This window comes from Puma concolor, chromosome A1, assembly GCF_028749965.1.
Source record: "Puma concolor isolate L17-30 chromosome A1, mPumCon1.1.hap2, whole genome shotgun sequence".
In the NCBI taxonomy this organism is placed as follows: Eukaryota; Metazoa; Chordata; class Mammalia; order Carnivora; family Felidae; genus Puma; species Puma concolor.
In genome coordinates, this window is record NC_141667.1 from 63025996 (window position 1) to 63044258 (window position 18263).

At 40.5% G+C, this 18263-nt stretch overlaps 1 protein-coding gene across 2 annotated transcripts in view; it reads right to left on the reverse strand.

Annotated features, from left to right (window-relative positions):
* UBTD2 (ubiquitin domain containing 2) overlaps positions 1-16747 on the reverse strand; it is a 64025-nt gene extending 47278 nt beyond the window's left edge. The window contains exon 1 of one of the 2 annotated variants that reach the window (XM_086715872.1): positions 16234-16747. In XM_086715872.1, coding sequence (XP_086571998.1) covers positions 16234-16303 — 70 coding nt within the window. In that variant the 5' untranslated portion in view covers positions 16304-16747. Of the gene's footprint in view, positions 1-420; positions 6961-16233 lie in introns of those variants that run through there. The other variant, XM_086715954.1, reaches the window with a different exon arrangement.
* Positions 16748-18263: the final 1516 nt, after the last annotated feature.

Sequence of the window (18263 nt, forward strand, 5' to 3'; positions counted from 1 at the left end):
AGTTTGAGTAAACTGAGTTTTAAGCTGAAAACATTCAATCTAGGTTAGGAGGCAGAGGTAAAAGTGCAAAAGATAAGTAAAAGGGCACAAAAGATGAACAAGACTAACACTTTTTCCCATTTCACCAGCTTTAGATAACTAACATCTTAGTTCAAATTTTCTATCTTGTGAAAAGCAAGATAATTTATTGACTAAGATCAAAGGCAACTATCTACCTCATTTTTTACTGCTGTCATCTCCATTTTGAATACAAGAGTGAACATGAGAGTCCTTAAGAAACACATTCCATTAACTTCAACTATGCTTATTGCCACAAAGGAAAAACACACACACTTCTGCAGCAAGGAAAGAAAAGTCCACCCAAACCCCTCACCATCTGTGGAGAGGATATGGAGTTACAAAACAGAAAATGGAGCTTACAGTTTGGGATACTCGTTTTATTCCTTATTCGAAACATCTCTGTGCTTCAGTTTCCTCCCCTGTGAACCAGCGATATTAACATCATCTTTCCTTAAAGTCAAAGGGTCCTTATAAGAATCAAGAAAATGTGAAGATTTATTTTTAAACCAAAAACTACAACAAAGAAAAAGATTATGTATTGCAATTATGGCTCTTCTCACATATTAATTATACTTGTGAACCTTAAACAATCGAAAAGCCATTACTCTGAATTACTTCAAGCTCTCATTCAACAAGTATTTCTTACGTATATGTTACTTACAAGCCACTGTGCTAGGCCCTGTTGAAACAGTATGTACGCTCAGCTTGTCATATTGGTATGCTCAATGTGTTTGCTGTGCAAATATCAGGGAGATTTTGATATGTAAAAACAGGATGAAAAGTGCGAAATATATTTGCATTACTAAATATCTCATAACACAAGGCATGCATTAAAGAGCTACATGTTATAATATTGTATTTGTGTAACTAATTTCCTCCCAAACACAAAGCGCCTTATACTTTTTACATGGAGGAGTGTGGGTTAGACCCCCAAAGTGAAATTTGTGTTTAGTAAAATACTTCAAAGATCAGTTTCATCCTACAACTTGTCCTCAGACTTTGCCCTCCTCTAACATCCCCTAAAATGTCTGCTGAAAAAAACCCACCGAATGAATAAACAAAAACCCCTAAATTCAGAAAATTCATAAAGAATGTCTTTATTATTCCCTGTTAATAGAATACTTTATAGGCTATATGTGAAAACTAGATTTCTGCTGCATTCAATGTAAACACAAATTCAGCTCAAGGGCAGCCTAACAATTCTACTGGGCTGGGTGGGCTATAAATATAATTAACTCTTTTCATATGCAAAGCAATTCAAATCATCACTAGGTTTGCTAAGGATGACAGGAGAAAATAACAAAAATACACACAAAATAAGCAGGGAGACCTTAACAAGCAAATTAGATCACTGCCTCCTTCAGTTGGGTAAATAAGTATTTATCCCAGAGTTAATTATGGTGAGGAGTCTCTATAAGACAATGGGCTTTCATACAACTAAGGAACTAGTAATAAAATAATTTCATCCAAAAATCAAATTAAATAACTAAAGCCAAGTAGTAAACTTTTCATTCTCCAAGTGATAAAACAGTCATAATTATCCATTTATTATTTCAGAGCTTATACTACTGTGAGGCAAGTAAGAAATAAACAAGTAAACAAATAATTTCTAAAAGCAATTAAAAAAATGAGGAAGGGCCATGCTATTTTTAAGAACTTAATAAAAAAGCATTTCATAGCAAATATTTACTATGTAAATATATACTAAGTGAAAAGGTCAAAGGTCTTGAAAAGGAAAGAAAATCCAAGCCTTGCTCACTAGATGCTAAGATCTTTCTTTCATTGACATTCCTTCTTTGTTTTATCTCAATATAGTTCACTCTTTATAAGCAAAGTCTGACTAACATATATGACAGACATCAGACCTCACCTACTAGGTCCCTCTCAGCATCATCTCATTCTGGTTCTTCCTTCATAAGCCACAGTCAAATCTTTCAAACACAAGATCTCATTTATCAACCCCATTTCCATTAAGCACTTCCTGCCTGAACTTCCAAAGTTTTCTTTTTTTTTAATGTTTATGTATTTATTTTGAAAGGGGGGGGGAGGGGCAGAGTGGGAGAGAGAGAATCCCAAGCAGGCTCTGCACTGCCAGCACGGAGCCTGACACAGGGCTTGATCCTACGGATCCATGAGATCATGACCTGAGCCAAAATCAACAGTCAGACGCTTAACCGACTAATCCACTCAGACACCCCTGAAACTCCAAAGTTTAAACATAATACAAGCATGCCTGAATTGTAGACAAAGAGCTGAAATATTTGACACCCAAGAGAGAAAGGAGAAAAGTGAAGCTGTGTCAGACAGAGAGAAGAGTAGGCCTAATAGTGCCAAGCTTCAAATGGGCTGAGAGGTAAAGTTCATGTCTTAAATAATGAAACAGCTTCACTTACAGAGTACATTATGAAGCCAAAGGTTGCTCCAGAAGAAAGAGACCACCTGTGGGCTTGTTACTACCCTTTTAAATCCTGGCAAAGGCCAAGTCAAATGCAGGCAGTAAACAAACTTCCAGATCTAAAACCAGACTGCAATTAGTGATATAGGCACAAGTTACCACCGCATTGATTCCCTTCACTATCTCTTTTTTAAGTAAGCTCTATGCCCAATGTGGGATTTGAACTCATGACCCCAAGATCAAACGCACAACCCCAAGATCAAGAGTTGCATGCTCTACTGACTAAGCCAACCAGGCCCCCCCATCTTCGCTATTTTTAATGTGTTACCTTTCTTTTGTTTGCTCTTAAAGTTTTATACTTAATTCATATAGTACTTTTTCAGTAATTCTATGAAACCACAGATATCTAATACAATGCCCACAACAGTATGCCTATCCTGAGAATAGAGAAAAACCTACTGAAATTATGTGTTAAAGATTTTTCCTAGGATCTAATCAACTAATTTTAAAAACTGGTTCCAAAGAACTCAAGGAAACAAAACAGTTTGCTTCAGAGTTCTACAAACATGATTCAAATTATATGTAAAATATGTTACTTTTTAAGAATCATAATACCAAGACCCCACACATCAAATGTTAAATTTCAAACATACAGACCATCATGAAACATGTTCATCATGAAACTAATCATGGTGACATTGGAATAAAGCTTCTCTTACTTTCTCTATGCACATATGAAACTTAGGGAACTTCTTGAAATGGGTCATTGATTGGGAAATCAAGAGCTCTGCACGGTGCCTTTTGTTTAATACAGGCACACACATGTCCACTCATGTAACGATGTGCCAGTGAACACACTAATATGGTACTGTGCAGGTCTGGGCCCCATTAAATGTCACAGCAAGTTTAGATATACCTGCTCAGCATATTCTCTCATGACAAAAAGTAACTCAACAATGCTTAGTGAAAATATAACATAAGTCACAATACTGGAAGACATAATGTTGAAGTTTTGAGTACAGTTGATAGTGGTTCAAACTTCAAAAAAAAACCTATAGAACTTTATGAGACTCTAATTTTTTTTAGTGACTGTACAATCAAAATAAAAGAAAATGAAATGCTGAGGCTGATACTTTAGTATTCAATGTAAGGTATACCTAAAAAAAGGGAGATTCAACTGTTAAAAAAGTTTGAGTATACTGATCTCATCCAACAAACATGCTCATTTTATAGATAAGAAAAAAACAAGAAATGGGGAAGTCAAGTGACTTAAGGTCATATTAGATATAGAGAGACAGAGGTGGAACTGGAACTTTTCATTACGCTATATGGTTCTAGTTAACAAAGAGCTCTTGTTCTAGAATTAAATAAGTCTTCTATTAGTGGAATTTTACTTTCTCCCTAACACCATTATAAAGTCAAAAATGTATGTCACACAACAGTTAACGGAGTCTAAGGTATTATGAAACCTCAAGTATTATGAAGTCTGTACCAGGCCAATGCAGCTTACATCCCGAGAAGATAAGTAATGTCGAAAAATAACCATGATAGGGGCACCTGGGTGGCTTAGTCCGTTAAGCGTCCGACCTCAGCTTAGGTCATGATCTCACGGCTTGTGAGTTTGAGCCCCGTGTCCGGCTCTGTGCTGACAGCCTGGAGCCTGCTTCACATTCTGTGTCTCCATCTCTCTCTGCCCCTCTGCCACTTGTGCTCTCTTTCTCTCTCTGATATAAATAAACATTAAAAAAAAAATTAAAAAAAAAACACGATAGAACCTTTTTATAAAAATGAGAGAAAGGAGGGGAGCCTGGGTGGCTCAGTCGGTTAAGTGGCTGACTTCAGCTCAGGTCATGATCTCACAGTTTGCGAGTTTGAGCCCTGCATCAGGCTCTGTGCTGACAGCTCAGAGCCTGCAGCCTGCTTCAGATTGTCTCCCCCTCTCTCTCTGCCCTCCCCCACTCACACTCTGAAAGAAAGGAATGTAGATACAAAGGGTACAAACTTTCAGTTATAAAAAGAATAAACTCTGAGAATCTAATAATGTACAGCATAGTGACTATAGTTAATAATAGGGTACTGTAGACTTGCAGGCTGACAGTAGATCTTAAGCTTGTTTCTGGGTGGGAAAATGAAAATAAGGTTCAGATTTATTCAGTAATCAAAGATTATCCCAGTGTTGGAAGTTAGGAGAAAAGAACTGGGAAAAGTTTGGATTTTGGATCCAGGATAGCCTAGGAAATAATCACATTCTGTTAGTATTAGATCTACCAAATTTTCAGTTTAAAGAAAATACAGAGGCTAGAGAAATACACTAAATGACAATCAGACAAACCCAGAATGTGATACATTCTATAATACTCTTCAAAAAATCAATGTCATAGGGAAGAAAAGGGGAGAAGCTGTTCTAGATTTTAAAAAATTAAATACAAAAACAAATGCAATGTCTCAATGCTGAATAGATCTTAATTTGAAAAAAATAGCTATAAAAGGCATTTTGGGACAATTGGTGGACTGTGATTATGGACTTGATCTTAGGGAATAATCTTCTTAGGAGTGATAATGGTATTTACATGTTGAAGTGTCATGATGTCTATACTCTCAGTTAAGCAAATACACACACACACACACACTGTTTAATCTAAGTGATGGATATTCAAATGTTTATTATATTAATTTTTTCAATATGCTTGAAAACTGTCATTAAAAATATTTTAAAAAAGAATTAAGATATAATCTTGACAAAGATGATCTAATCCATTCTCTTCTTTCAACAATGTGAGAAACGGAGCCCAAAGCACCACAGATAATGCAGGCCTTTTCAAGAGATTAAAACTCAGGCAGGTCTGCAGAATCTTAGTGCAAACTCTTTCCATGTGCCAGAAACCTAGGACCAGAGACAAAAACTGATGTGGGACAAACATATACATACACGTACATATTAAAAAGGTGGTTTTTTTTAAGTTTATTTATTTATTAATAATCTCTACACCCAGAGTGGGGCTGGAACTCACGACCTCAAGATCAAGAGCCACACGCTCTTCTGAGTGGGTGAGCCAGGCACCCCATGTGCATGCAAAAAAGTGAAACACATTTCTGCTGTTTAATATGTGACAATATGATTAAAATTACAAAAGAATAAAAATATGCTAAAGATTGTAACACCTTGCTACATCAGAATTTTGTATCAAATAACCTCAGAATGCAGCATTAAATGGGAATTAGCACACAAAAAATCCACTTAAATACCATCACCTATATATTGTCTCGCAACTGGTCTATTAATTGTGGCAACTGTGCCTTCCTAAAATCTGACAACATACCTTAATAACTTCATATTTCACCTACCCCTCCACAAGCTTCTTGCCAGTCCGCCAAAATGCCAGGTTTTCTCATATTGCTATACAAATAATTTCCTCTGCCTTCTACTTTGTCTCCATCTACTCCTCTTTCAAGACCAACTACTTATATCCCCTCTTCAGTGAAGCTTTCTGACCCTGCTCCCCACTATTCTTTGAACTTCCATAATACTTTTTCCATTGCTGTAGAGGCTTTAAAAAAAATTTTTTTTAATGTTTATTTTTAAAGGAGAGAGAAAGAAAAAAAAGAAAAAAGAGGGAAGGGCAGATGGGGTGGGGGGAAAAAAAAATAAAGGAGAGAGAAACAGAGAATGTGCAGGGGAGGGACAGAAAGAGAGGGAGACAGAATCCAAAGTGGGCTCCAGGTCTGAGCCGTCAGCACAGAGCCCCACGCGGGGCTCAAACTCCCAAGCTGTGAGATCATGACCCGAGCGGAAGTCGGACGCTTAACTGACTGAGCCACCCAGGAGCCCCACTGTAGAGGCTTTTAAAACTTTTCCTAATTAAATGTATGATTCCTCTACTCAACCACAGGCTACTTGATATCAGAAAGCAGGCCTTATTTATATGGTTAGCTATAAGCACTGGCAGTTAGAAATAATGGAGGCTGGCTATTTTTAAAAGTTCCAGTTTAAAAAAATAAGATGTTTGCCCTGAGTTGAAAGTGATAGTTTATCATGAAGCATAACCAAGTGATCTGGACTATCTGTTATTCTGCCCCTTTGATACTCTTGTCACATAGTCCACAAGCACGGAAATGATCTGAACTGATGCAAAGAGGCCTGCCCTAGCTCATACCTATGAGCCAATCATAATACATGCAAAAAATTATCTGAAGGGTTTTGAGGACTTCATGAGAAAAGTCCAAAAGTCACTACTTCATTATTTAGTCAAATCTTGATATATCAAGACCTCACTCACACTCAAGTAAAATTCACTTAAAATGACTTTCACACATTAGGATGTTTTTGTTTAGACATCTAACTTGAACAGAAATTCCATTTCTGAAAACAGAGCAATAATGGAAATGCCTAAAAGTTTTACCGCAAACACGCAAAAAACGGCATTACAACACTCAATGCATACTCAGCAATATTTAACCTCTCAGCTCAATATATGGAATATATTCAAAAACAAACTTGATTGTTGCTGACTGCAAGTCAAAAGTGGCTGATGCAAGGCAAATACATGCTGATTGTTCTCGGCCAACACACATGCATCTTTAAGTACATACGCGTTAGTAAAGTCTCAACCTATGGTCCTTGAACTACCAGTGAATCATGAGGAGCTTGCTGGTAGCCTAGTATGCCCGATAAGCAGAAGCAGAAAGCTGGGTAGGGATGGTGAGGGGCGGCGGGAAGAATCAGGTGCAATGGTCCACCAAATGAAGATAAACCATTCAGGTGGTCTGCAGTAAGGAAAAATGAGAGAATCACTAAATCAGCAAATTGATCATCATGCCCAATTAATATGATTATGTTGTTTAACGAAATCAATCTAATGCTTTCTTGCAACAAGAGAAGAATGTGTCTTGGTCAAAAGCCACAAGAGAGATAACTAATTCATAAACACAATGGCAAAAGTTCCTCACTACAAGAGAGTAACACTCAATAATCATTCCTATTAGAAGACTCACCTAAGTATAGTACCACTAGCCAGGTGCTGCCAAAGCTCTGCATTTGCAGTAAGAAAATCAGATTTTAAAATAGGGGCGCCTGAATGCCTCAGTGAGTTGAGCGTCCGACTCTTGATTTCGGCTCAGGTCATGATCCCACAGTTGTGGGCTGACAGCATGTTGACTACTTGAGACACTCACACTCTCTCTCCCTCCCCATCCCCCCATTGCATTTGCTTGTGCTCTTTCACTCTCTCAAAATAAATAATAAACTAAAACAAAAACGTTTAAACAAAAAAATAGGGGCTCCTGGCTGGCTCAGTTGGAAAAGCATCCAACTCTTGATCTAAGGGTTGTGAGTTCAAGCCCCATGTTGGGTGTAGAGATTACTTAAAAAATAAAATCTTAAAAAAAAAAAAAAAAAGTAAAATCCATCTATTAAAATTTCTCCATAAGAGAGGTGTTACAGGGGCACCCAGGTGGCTCAGTTGGTTGAGCATCTGACTTCGGCTCAGATCATGATTTCGCAGTTCGTGAGTTCCAGCCCTGCATCGGGCTCTGTGCTGACAGCTCGGAGCCTGGAGCCTACTTCAGATTCTGTGTCTCCCTCTCTCTCTGCCCCATCCCCACTCATGCTCTGTCTCTCTCTGTCTTAAAAATAAATAAAACACTAAAAAAATTTTTTTTAAAGAGAGGTGTTACAGACTAGGATCATCAAAAATCAGAATGAAGATTCTTATCATTTCTAATGGCATAAAGATTCTACCCATAGTATATAGCACTAGCAACTGATTTTTTTTTTTAATGTTTATTTTTGAGAGAGAGAGACAGAGTGTGAGCAGGCGAGAGGCAGAGAGAGGGAGACACAGAATCGAAGCAGGCTCTAGGCTCTGAGCTGTCAGCACAGAGCCCAATGTGGAGCTCGAACCCACAAACTCTGAGATCATGACGTGAGCCCAAGTGGACACTTAACCAACTGAGCCATCCAGGCGCCCCCTAGCAACTGATTCCTAAATAAAATCAGAGATGAAAAAAACCCAGGCCATTTACTATCCATAGCAAGAATCTTTAAAAATGCCATTCCAACATAAAGTCCAAGATAATCTTGACTGGGAAAAAATGTCAACCTTTTATTTGCTAGAAAACTGAAAACAAAATTGGACTAGCCAGGGATATAATATCCCATGTCTATTTTTAATAAAAACTTGAGTGCTTAAATCTCTTTCCAAAGAGGATTCAGCTTTCCCCACATCTCAGTATTTTCCAACTGTAGCGTCCCCGACCTAAATTTTGTTCTCATACCTACAGCCTTCCTACCCAGAGTTCCCCTGGATTTCCAACACACACCTTCTTGCTGCCTATTTTCATTTTGGTCTTCCCCCACAGCTATACTCATTCTGGTAAAATCAAGCACCCTCTACTTTATATCCAGTAAATGCCTCCTATTTTGTAGTATGTCTTTCTCCAACTGGCATAAAATTTTATGCATCCTACTCATAAAGCCACAGAGCTACCAGCCCAGAAAATAGGAAAAATTTTTACTTCAACTGTCACACTAAGGAGAAGGGCAGCCTAATCATCAGCCCTCCTCATGCTCAGTTCTACTTCATTTTTAATTATAGACCCAGTCCTAAGAGTAGAAGCGTAAGAAAATTCAATCAGCAAACTAATTAGATGATGTGTTGAATATATGGGACATTGAAAATACATAAGATAGAGATATGAATGATATTCTTGGTGAAGAAAAAAACCAGTGTTTTGTAGAGAAATGTGTTTGTTCTGAAGTATATCAACCTCAAAAGGCCTACTGGTATATTCTAGGGCTGGATGCCCAAGAAGTCTACCTTGAGTCTGGATGTGAGTAATACACTACAGGTAGAATTTCTGCAAACACCACACTAGAATGAGAAGTTAACAAAATAAATTATTTTCTGAAATTGTAAGAATCGTCAGGTCCATCTTCTGTGAAATTTTCATGACTCAGTTCTTAGTACTTTCTTCTTCTTTTCACTTACTTATAGCAGTCATTTACTTTTACACCTTCAGTAAACCTCCCCCAAAGACTCCAAAATCCACATTCCTAATCCTGAATAAGAGTTCCATATCTAAACATCTGCACCACCCTACATGATGTCCCAACTTAAAAATTCTTGCGTCAACTAAACCTTGGCATACTGAAAGGCAAACTATAGCTTGCCCCAGATAGCTCTTTCTTATTCCCCAAAACCTGCCAAGCCACCTCAATATTCCTGGTCACCCAGATTCACAAACACGGGTTTACAGATCTTCCCTGACTTAGGACGAGGTTACGTTCCAATAAACCTATCGTAAATTGAAATCATCATAAATTGAAAATGCATTTAATACAACTAACCTACAGAACATCATAGTTTAGCCTAGCCTACCTTAAATGTGCTCAGAACACTTACATTAGCCCACAGTTGGGCAAAATCATCTAACACACAAAGCCTAATACCACGTAATTTGTCGAATACTATACTGAAGGTGAGAAACAAAATGGTAAGAGTATCCGTTGCTTACCCTCATGATCCTGACCACGTGGCTGACTGGGAGCTGCAGGTTGCTGCCTCTGCCCAGCATCTCGAGAGAGTATCATATCACCTATCATCAGCCATGGAAAAAAAACTAAATTCAAACTCTCAAGTATGGTTTCTACTGAATGTGTATGTATCACGTTGCACCACTGTAAAATTGAAAAATCCTAAATTGAGCCATCATAAGTCAGGGACTGTCTGTATTTTACTTTCTTTTCTAAACCCCTTTATCCAATATAGTCCCAATTCATGCCATTTTTTTCCTAATGGGTTCCTTGCTCTAATCTCTGCCCACTGTAAGCAATCCTGTACAGTGCTTCTCAAACTTCAATATGCAGAGGAACCATTTGAGAATCTAGTTACAATGAAGATTCTGATTTACTAGGTCTGGGGGCGGGCCTGAGATTTTGCACTTCTAACATACTCCCAGGTTACAGCAAAACTGCTGGTAGCGGGACCACCTTTGAGCAGCTCAGATCACTATTTTCTTTTATTCCCTCAGCACTTGCGCAGTTTATCCTATAGTATATTTATCTGTTTACCAGTGTTTTACAGTTGTTTCATGTGTGCATATTTTATTATGCTTTCCTAAAAAAGGATTCTGACATACTCAAGAAATAAGATCATGATTCCTTTTTTGGAACAACAGCAACCAACCCAATGTTGGGCATATTGTGGGTTTTCAATGCCTTTTGATTGTGAAATGCTTCTGTGGAAAATGTAACAATCATCTCTTGATTAAGAAGTTGAAGTAGGTTTATGGATTACTTTTGTCAACTTTTTAAAAACCATTTCACTACTAATCAACCTTTTCACCACATAAGACAGAAAATAAACTTCAAATAGTTTTCTATTCATAGTTAAGAAAGCAAATGTTAGTTAAGTTAGACTTATGAATTAGTGGTTAAAGATTTATTCTTTCTCCATCAGTGAAGGATTAAATATACATTTAAAACAAAAACCAGAAGTCCAGGCAACAAAAGAAAAAATAAATTTGACTTCATTAAAATTAAAAACTTTTATGCATCAAAGGACACTACCAAGAGAGAGTAAAGATGGGGCACCTGGCTAGCTCAGTTGGTAGAGCATGGGATTCTTGACCTCAGGGTTGTAAGTTCAAGCCCCACCTTGGGTACAGAGATAACTTAAAAATAAAATCTTAAAAACAAAAAAAAGTGAAAAGATGGGAGAAAATATCTTCGAATCATGTATCTGATAAGAGTTTATATACAGAATATACAAAGGCCTCCCACAACACAACAACAAAAAACCCCAAAACAACCCAATTAAAAAACAGGCAAAGGACTTAAACAGACATTTCTCCAAAGAAGATAAACAAACGTCCAAGAAGCACTTTAATTAAAAGATGCTTGGGGCGCCTGGGTGGCGCAGTCGGTTAAGCGTCCGACTTCAGCCACGTCACGATCTCATGGTCCGTGAGTTCGAGCCCCGCGTCAGGCTCTGGGCTGATGGCTCAGAGCCTGGAGCCTGTTTCCGATTCTGTGTCTCCCTCTCTCTCTGCCCCTCCCCCGTTCATGCTCTGTCTCTCTATGTCCCAAAAATAAATAAACGTTGAAAAAAAAATTAAAAAAAAAAAAAGATGCTCAACATCACTAGTCATTAGGGAAATGCAAACCAAAACCACAGTGAGATACCCACTACAAGGGCTATTAATTTTAAAAATGGGAAATAACAAGTGTTGATGAAGATATGGAGAAACTGAAACCCTTGTATGTTGCTGGTAGGAATGAAAAATGATGCAGCCACTGTGGTAAAGTTTGGCAGTTCCTCAAAAAAGTAAACCATTTAACCTAGCAACTCCACACCTAGGTATATTATATCCAAAAGAACCAAAAACAGGGACTCAAACAGCTCTTTGTACACCAAAGTTCATAGCCACGTTATTCACAATAGCCAAAAAGTGGACACAGCCCAAATGTCTGTGTAGAAGAATGGATAAACAAAATGTGGTATATACATACAATGGAGTATTATTGAGCCATAAAAAGGATGAGGTACTGATACTTGCTACCACAGGATTAACCTGAAGACATTATGCAAAGTGAAATATATCAGAAAGAAAAGGACAAATACTGTATGATTCTACTTATGTGAAATATCTAGACTTGGTAAATTCACAGAGAAAAAACTTAGATTTAGAAGTTAACGGGTTGGGAGAGGGGAGAAGAAATACTCCTTAATGATCTAGAGTTTCTGTTTGAAGAGATGAAAAATTTTAGAAATACATAGTTTCTAAAACTATGGGGGGATGGTTGCACATGGGGATGGTGAATGTAATTAATGCCACTAAATTGTACACTTAAAAATGGTTAAAATGGCAAATTTTATATGTATTTTGTCACAAATTTAAAAATGAAACTAGAAAAAAAGAGAAACTAGCATTTTTTATCACAGCACTGAGTTCAAGTTCTGCCTGCCATTTATAAACAATGCAATGTTAAGCAACTTAATTTCTCTCAGGTTCAATCCATCCATAAAATAGAAATATTATCTACCTTCCAGAGTTATTGAAGACTAAATGAGAAAAACAAATCACTGAGCACAACATCTGTTACATAATAAATACTGGATAAATGGTAGTTATTATTCAAAAACCACTGTTACTCAAGTAGGTGTCTATAAGGCTGCTATAAATGGATACCCAAAAGAATTCCATGATATTCTCAAGACATTATGAAATAAAGAAATGAATGGCCAGCAGTTAGTTATCCTGCTGTAAACCTGGAAACTTGTGACCACCGAGGGTTAGTCCCCTTGGGATATCACTGACTATGCAAAACAAAAGATACACCCAGAAAGTGAGAACCCACTTTCTACATCAAGTTCATTAAAGAGGTGAACAAAATAATAGTTGGCTGTCTTCAACTAATTTCACTTTACTGTTTTTTCCCCACATACTTATTTTTAAAAATCATGAGATTTCATTCCTTAGCCAATGCCATGGACTACATAAAGCCTTGTCTAGAGGTCCTGAGTTCCAACCCCAGCATCACAATGTCACATCATAATAAGGCAGACAACTATACAGAACATGCTGTCTAAAAAATGTTCTAGGAACATGGAAGCCTGAAGTGACTTGCTAAATAATCTTGTATAATGTATATACTATACTTGTCTTGATGAAAATTAGGCTTTTAAAAAATGATCAAACTAGCTGAGACTCAGAAACTGAATTCTAGGCAAGATATGCCAGAGGAAGATACTACAAATGATTCCAAAATAACATATAACACAAATCTTATAATGTGGATTAAGCAATTTCCATATTCTACAGTCTTTTGCAAAAATTTCTCAAATTCCTTCAAAGTACATCCCTTAGTAAGCAAGTTTTTTTCCTATATGCAATTACTTGCATGCACAAGAGACTTAGATCCAGAGGGAAAGAGAAAGTACAGTATCTCAAATGGCCAAAAAGATTTTTAAAACAGTCATTTTTTTACTAAGGTTACCTGATATTCAAGAGTCAAACCAATCTAGGGGCACCTATGTGGCTCAGTTGGTTGAGCGTCTGACTCTTGATTTCAGCTCAGGTTATGATCTCAAGGTTGTGAGATCGAGTGCTCAGTGTGGAGTCCACTTAGGATTCTCTCTCCCTCCCTCTACCCTCCCCAATTCACACACTCTTTAAAAAAAAAAAAAGTCAAACCAATCTAAAATGGTGAGACTTGAAAACAATGTGAATGTAAAACTGTCATGAAAAATTACTTCATGTTGATAAAAGAATTTTTCATAACACAAATGTCCAGGTGAAAACTACAAACCATCAATTTATGTTTGAAAAGCAAAGGATCTGTGCCAACACCCTTAGGAAAAATACTCTTTCCCTTCTCAACAAAAACTACTATAAGTAAAAACTAATGTGTTAACCTAAAACACTCACCTGAGCTAATTCCTTTAAACCGCAATTAACTCTTAACTATCGTGACAATAATGAAGAACAAAGTCTTCTATAATTAAATTCCAAAAACAATGCTTTTATCCCACGCAGCCCCTTCCTCTACTTCTTCCACTCATTACATGAGGCCCATACTTTCTCTTCAGAAGAAAAGTAAGTTTTGTGGTTGGTGTTCCTTTTTTCTAAATTTTACTTTAGAAAGTTATAGCGCAGCTTAAGGTCCAGAGATCTCAGTTCTCAAAGAAACTAATACTATGGTTATCTAACTAGACACTACTGGTAATAAATTACCAAAAGCTAAGACTTCATGCTTTTAAAGGCCCGTGCTAATAATGCCTGGCTGGTCCTAAGTCACATTACCAAAAGGTTTTCAATAAATTGGTTCAAATTCATTACCAAGAAGAGAAAAATGTTTATTAAAATTTTTAAATGAGTGTAAAACAAATTAGATTTAACTGAAACGAAACACTACCAGGGTGGCCTGGCTGGCACAGGCAGTAGAGCATGTGACTCTTGATCTCGGGGTTGCGAATTTGAGCCCCGCATGGGTTGCAGAGATTACTTAAAAAAAAATAAAATAAAGTAATTTTTTTTAAGTTTATTTATTTTGAGAGAGAGAAAGTGCAAGAGGGTAGGGGCAGAAAGGGAGCGGGGAGAAAAGAATTCCAAGCAGGCTCCACGCTGTCGGAGCAGGGCCCAATGCAGGGCTTGATCCCACAAACGGAGATCATGACCCTAGATGAAACCAAGAGTCAGACGCCTAACCAGCTGAGCCACTGAGGCATCCCAAATTTAAAATCTTAAAACAAACAAACAAAAACCCACTATTTATAGCACATACTAGTGTATTTTGGTACCACTAATGATCACTTCAATTGCAGGAAGAATCATTTTGACCCCCAATTTGACCTTAACCCAGGGCTGTTTTAAATCATGCACTTTTAATCTTCTGCTTCGTCCTCACTGGGGATCTCACTGTTAATGTGCCACCAAAACACAATGCTACGACTTGAAATGCACTATTAAGTAGTGTTTTCATGGACAATTTTTTTTCACCACACACTTCAATGAACCCTCAAACTATTCGTCCAGGATTTAATCATACAAGAAACCCACAGATTTTAATCAAGTGGCATGGCAAAATATCATGTAATTCAGGAAATTTATCAGCTAAATGTTAGTGTACACAGTTTACAGATGGAGCTCCAGGGACACGGCGAGCAATTGGTCCAAAAAGCTAGTAAAAGAAAAAGTTGTAAACCCTCTCATCCCCCCCCCCCCCCCCAAACGATTTAGTTTAGGAACTTATAAATACGTCTTACATTCTGAGACATCTAACAGAAGGTTGGAACGGAACCAGCACTGTCATCTTTGCTATTCCTAGCTGTTTCTTCTTTAACTACAACATTCTGCCCTCTACACAAGCTATAGAGCGGCCTCAGCCAAAGGTCATTTAAGCAAAGGTAGAATTAATTGTATTGTTACACTGTTATACTACAATGCCGATTGAATTAAAGAGCTCTCCTCCGCCAGCTGCTATTCACAATAAATTAGAAGTGCGTTCCGTGTTCGAAAACTTTTAAAGCACTGGGCTAAGTCGGACTCCTGCATTTGTACTTTTACTCTACATATTTTCCTTTACGTAAGGCGGATAGGAATTCAACTAGCCCACCCCGACAGCAAACTGGCCCAACACCCGCAAGCCGTAGCAAGAAGCCACGTTTTCCTCGGGCGGTTTCCCCACCCCTCCTTAAAATAATGCGTGTGGCCACTCGAGACTTCCCCAGCCAAGCTCCAGAAACTTGCAGGTTTAAATGGCCAAATTGGAACCAACCAGGGCAGCTGTCATCTGAAACTCAGGAAAGCTGAGACCAGCCAACTCTGCCGAACGAGGAAGGGTGCGGAGAGATGTGGCGGGGCCAGTCGAAGGGAATGCATTAAGCTCCCCTCCCCAACCCCCCATCAATTCGCTTTTCTGCAACCCCAGCGCCGCCATCCTGTTCCTGAATAATTAAACGGGCTGGAGAGGGGGTGAGGTGGCCAAGAAAGGCAGTTTCTGGTCCGAGTTTCCCGAGCCGAGGCGGTGGGGTCGAGAGGCCGAGGGCTACATCCCCGGCGGGCGAAGGACTTTCCTCAGGGGCCGGCAGGGCAAGGGGCGACCCCGCGGCCGGCGGGGCGGCCGGAAGCGGAGCGCGGGGAGTGACGTGGAGGAGGGGATGACAAAGGGGCTCAGGGGCCCCGGCCGCGCGGCCCGCGGGCCCGCAGGGGCCGGGACAGGTGGCCGGGCCTGGCCGGGAACAATGGGGGGCCGAGGCTGCCCCCTGGCGCTCACCTACCTCCGGTGCCCTCCGAGTTCTCGTTGAGGCTGCCCGAGGAGTCGTGCTGGGCGCCCACACACCCGCCCATGGGGGCCCCCGGCGCCTCGTCCGCCACCTCCGGGCGCTCGTCCGGCCCGCCGCCGCCTCAGCCTCCTCAAGAGCCGCCGCCGCCGCCGCCACCGAGCCCCGGACAGGCGCGCCGCTCCGCTCGCCCGCCGCGGCCCAGCCTCCGCCCCCCTCGCCGCTCCACCCACCGCCTTGGCTCGGCCCCTTCCTCCGCGCCCACTTCTACCTCAGCCCCCGGGCCGCCCGCCCGGCAGGCCTGGCCCGCGTGCCGCCCTCGCCTCCGGCTCGGCCCCGCCAGGCCAGGGCCGGCCCATCCCGGGAGGGCCGCAGCGCCCGCCTCGCCCGCTCACTGCCCCGCACACCCGCGTCCAGGCAAGCCCCGCGCCGGCGCTGCCAGTCCGCCAGGCCCCATCGGCCCCCGCCCCGCGGCGCCGCCCTCCGCACCCGCGGCCTGGGCTCAACCGGGCCCGCCCGGAACGGCCGGCGGGGGCGGGGCCGCGGGAGGCCGCGCGCTGATTGGCTGCGGGAGGGGCCGCGAGCCGAGGGCTGGGGCGGTGGGGAGGGGAGGGGAGGGGAAGGGAGGGGAGGGGAGCTCCGAGCTGGAGGAGCGGAGGCGAACTGCGGATCCGTCCGGGGAAGAGGCAGGGAAAGGAGGCGTGGAGGAAGGATGGGGAAAGAAGAGAAGAAAAGGAGAGAGAAGGGAGAGGCAGCAGGAAAGGAGGAACAAAAGTGAGAAAGGAGATGTAGAGAGGGGCGAAATCGAGTTTCTGGCTGCTCCTCGGGCGTCACCTTTCTCTTTCTCTGGGAAGCGAGTCAGAGGGGGCACAGAGAAGTAATAGAAGCCTCGTAGGCGGAAACGGGGCTGGTTCCCAAATAACTGGCGAAGGTGGGTGGGGGGTTCTTGGCCGAAGGCTGAGGTTCCAGCACCTTTGGGATTTGTGTTGAATTCAGTGGATTGGTACGCCGAGTCTGGGCTTCCCCTTGCCTGCACCGCTCCCACGAGACCCCCCCCCCCAAATCACTGTGCCCCATTATTAGACGTAGAAGCGGTCATTGTGGTTGCAAGCTGGACTCAGATTACAGAGGCGAGGCATTCCGTGTAGGAGAGATAAGCGCTGACCGTAGTTCTGAGGGCGTGTGTTCATTTCATCTCCACGGGATTGATTATTCAGACACAATGCTACTCCTTTTAGGTATTTACATCGCCTTTAGAACAAAGTGAAGTATTAAAAAAAATTAAATACCCAGCTTTTTCGAAACCAGAATTTGGTACATGGACCACGCCCAACATTCTTGGCGGTCGCTATCCCAATCTAAGCCAAATTGTTAATGGTCCCTTCAGAATTGTGTTTTGCTATGATGCCTTAAAATTTTGTATCAGCCTGCTTGGGCCTTTTTAAAGCTTATTTCTGCCCAAGCTGTTTTAACTATCTGCTCCATTTTTATATCAGACTTTCTTTTTTTAACATCTTGGGTCGGCTTTTGCTTAGCATTAAAAAAAAAATTTGTTTTTTTAAGTGAAATACCTAAGAAAAAGACCTCTGCAGTTTGGAATTTGCATTTAAATATATTTTCATACACTGCTGGTGGGAGTGTAAATTGGTTTAATCTTTTTGCAAATTAATTTGGAAACGAGGATCAAGAACCTTAAAAATGTTCATACCCTTTGACTTGGGATTATCCCACACATGGGTATCTAGCTCACAGAAATAGTCCAAAATGCAAAGACAGATTTCTGTCCTTGTATTCATTTGATAATCAGATAAAAATGAGGGTTTGACAAACAAAACCCTATACTTACATAAAAGCACAGAAATGTGAGAAACAAATCTGTTATATTAAATTTATACTGACAAATCAGTATTGTTCTGGGTAGTCATGAAAATTCAGAAGAGCTTATATACAATCATGTTCTTATGAGTTTTCAGAGGTTGCTCTGACATTCAGGCACTGTGTCACAAAGCCTTCTATCTGATCATTAC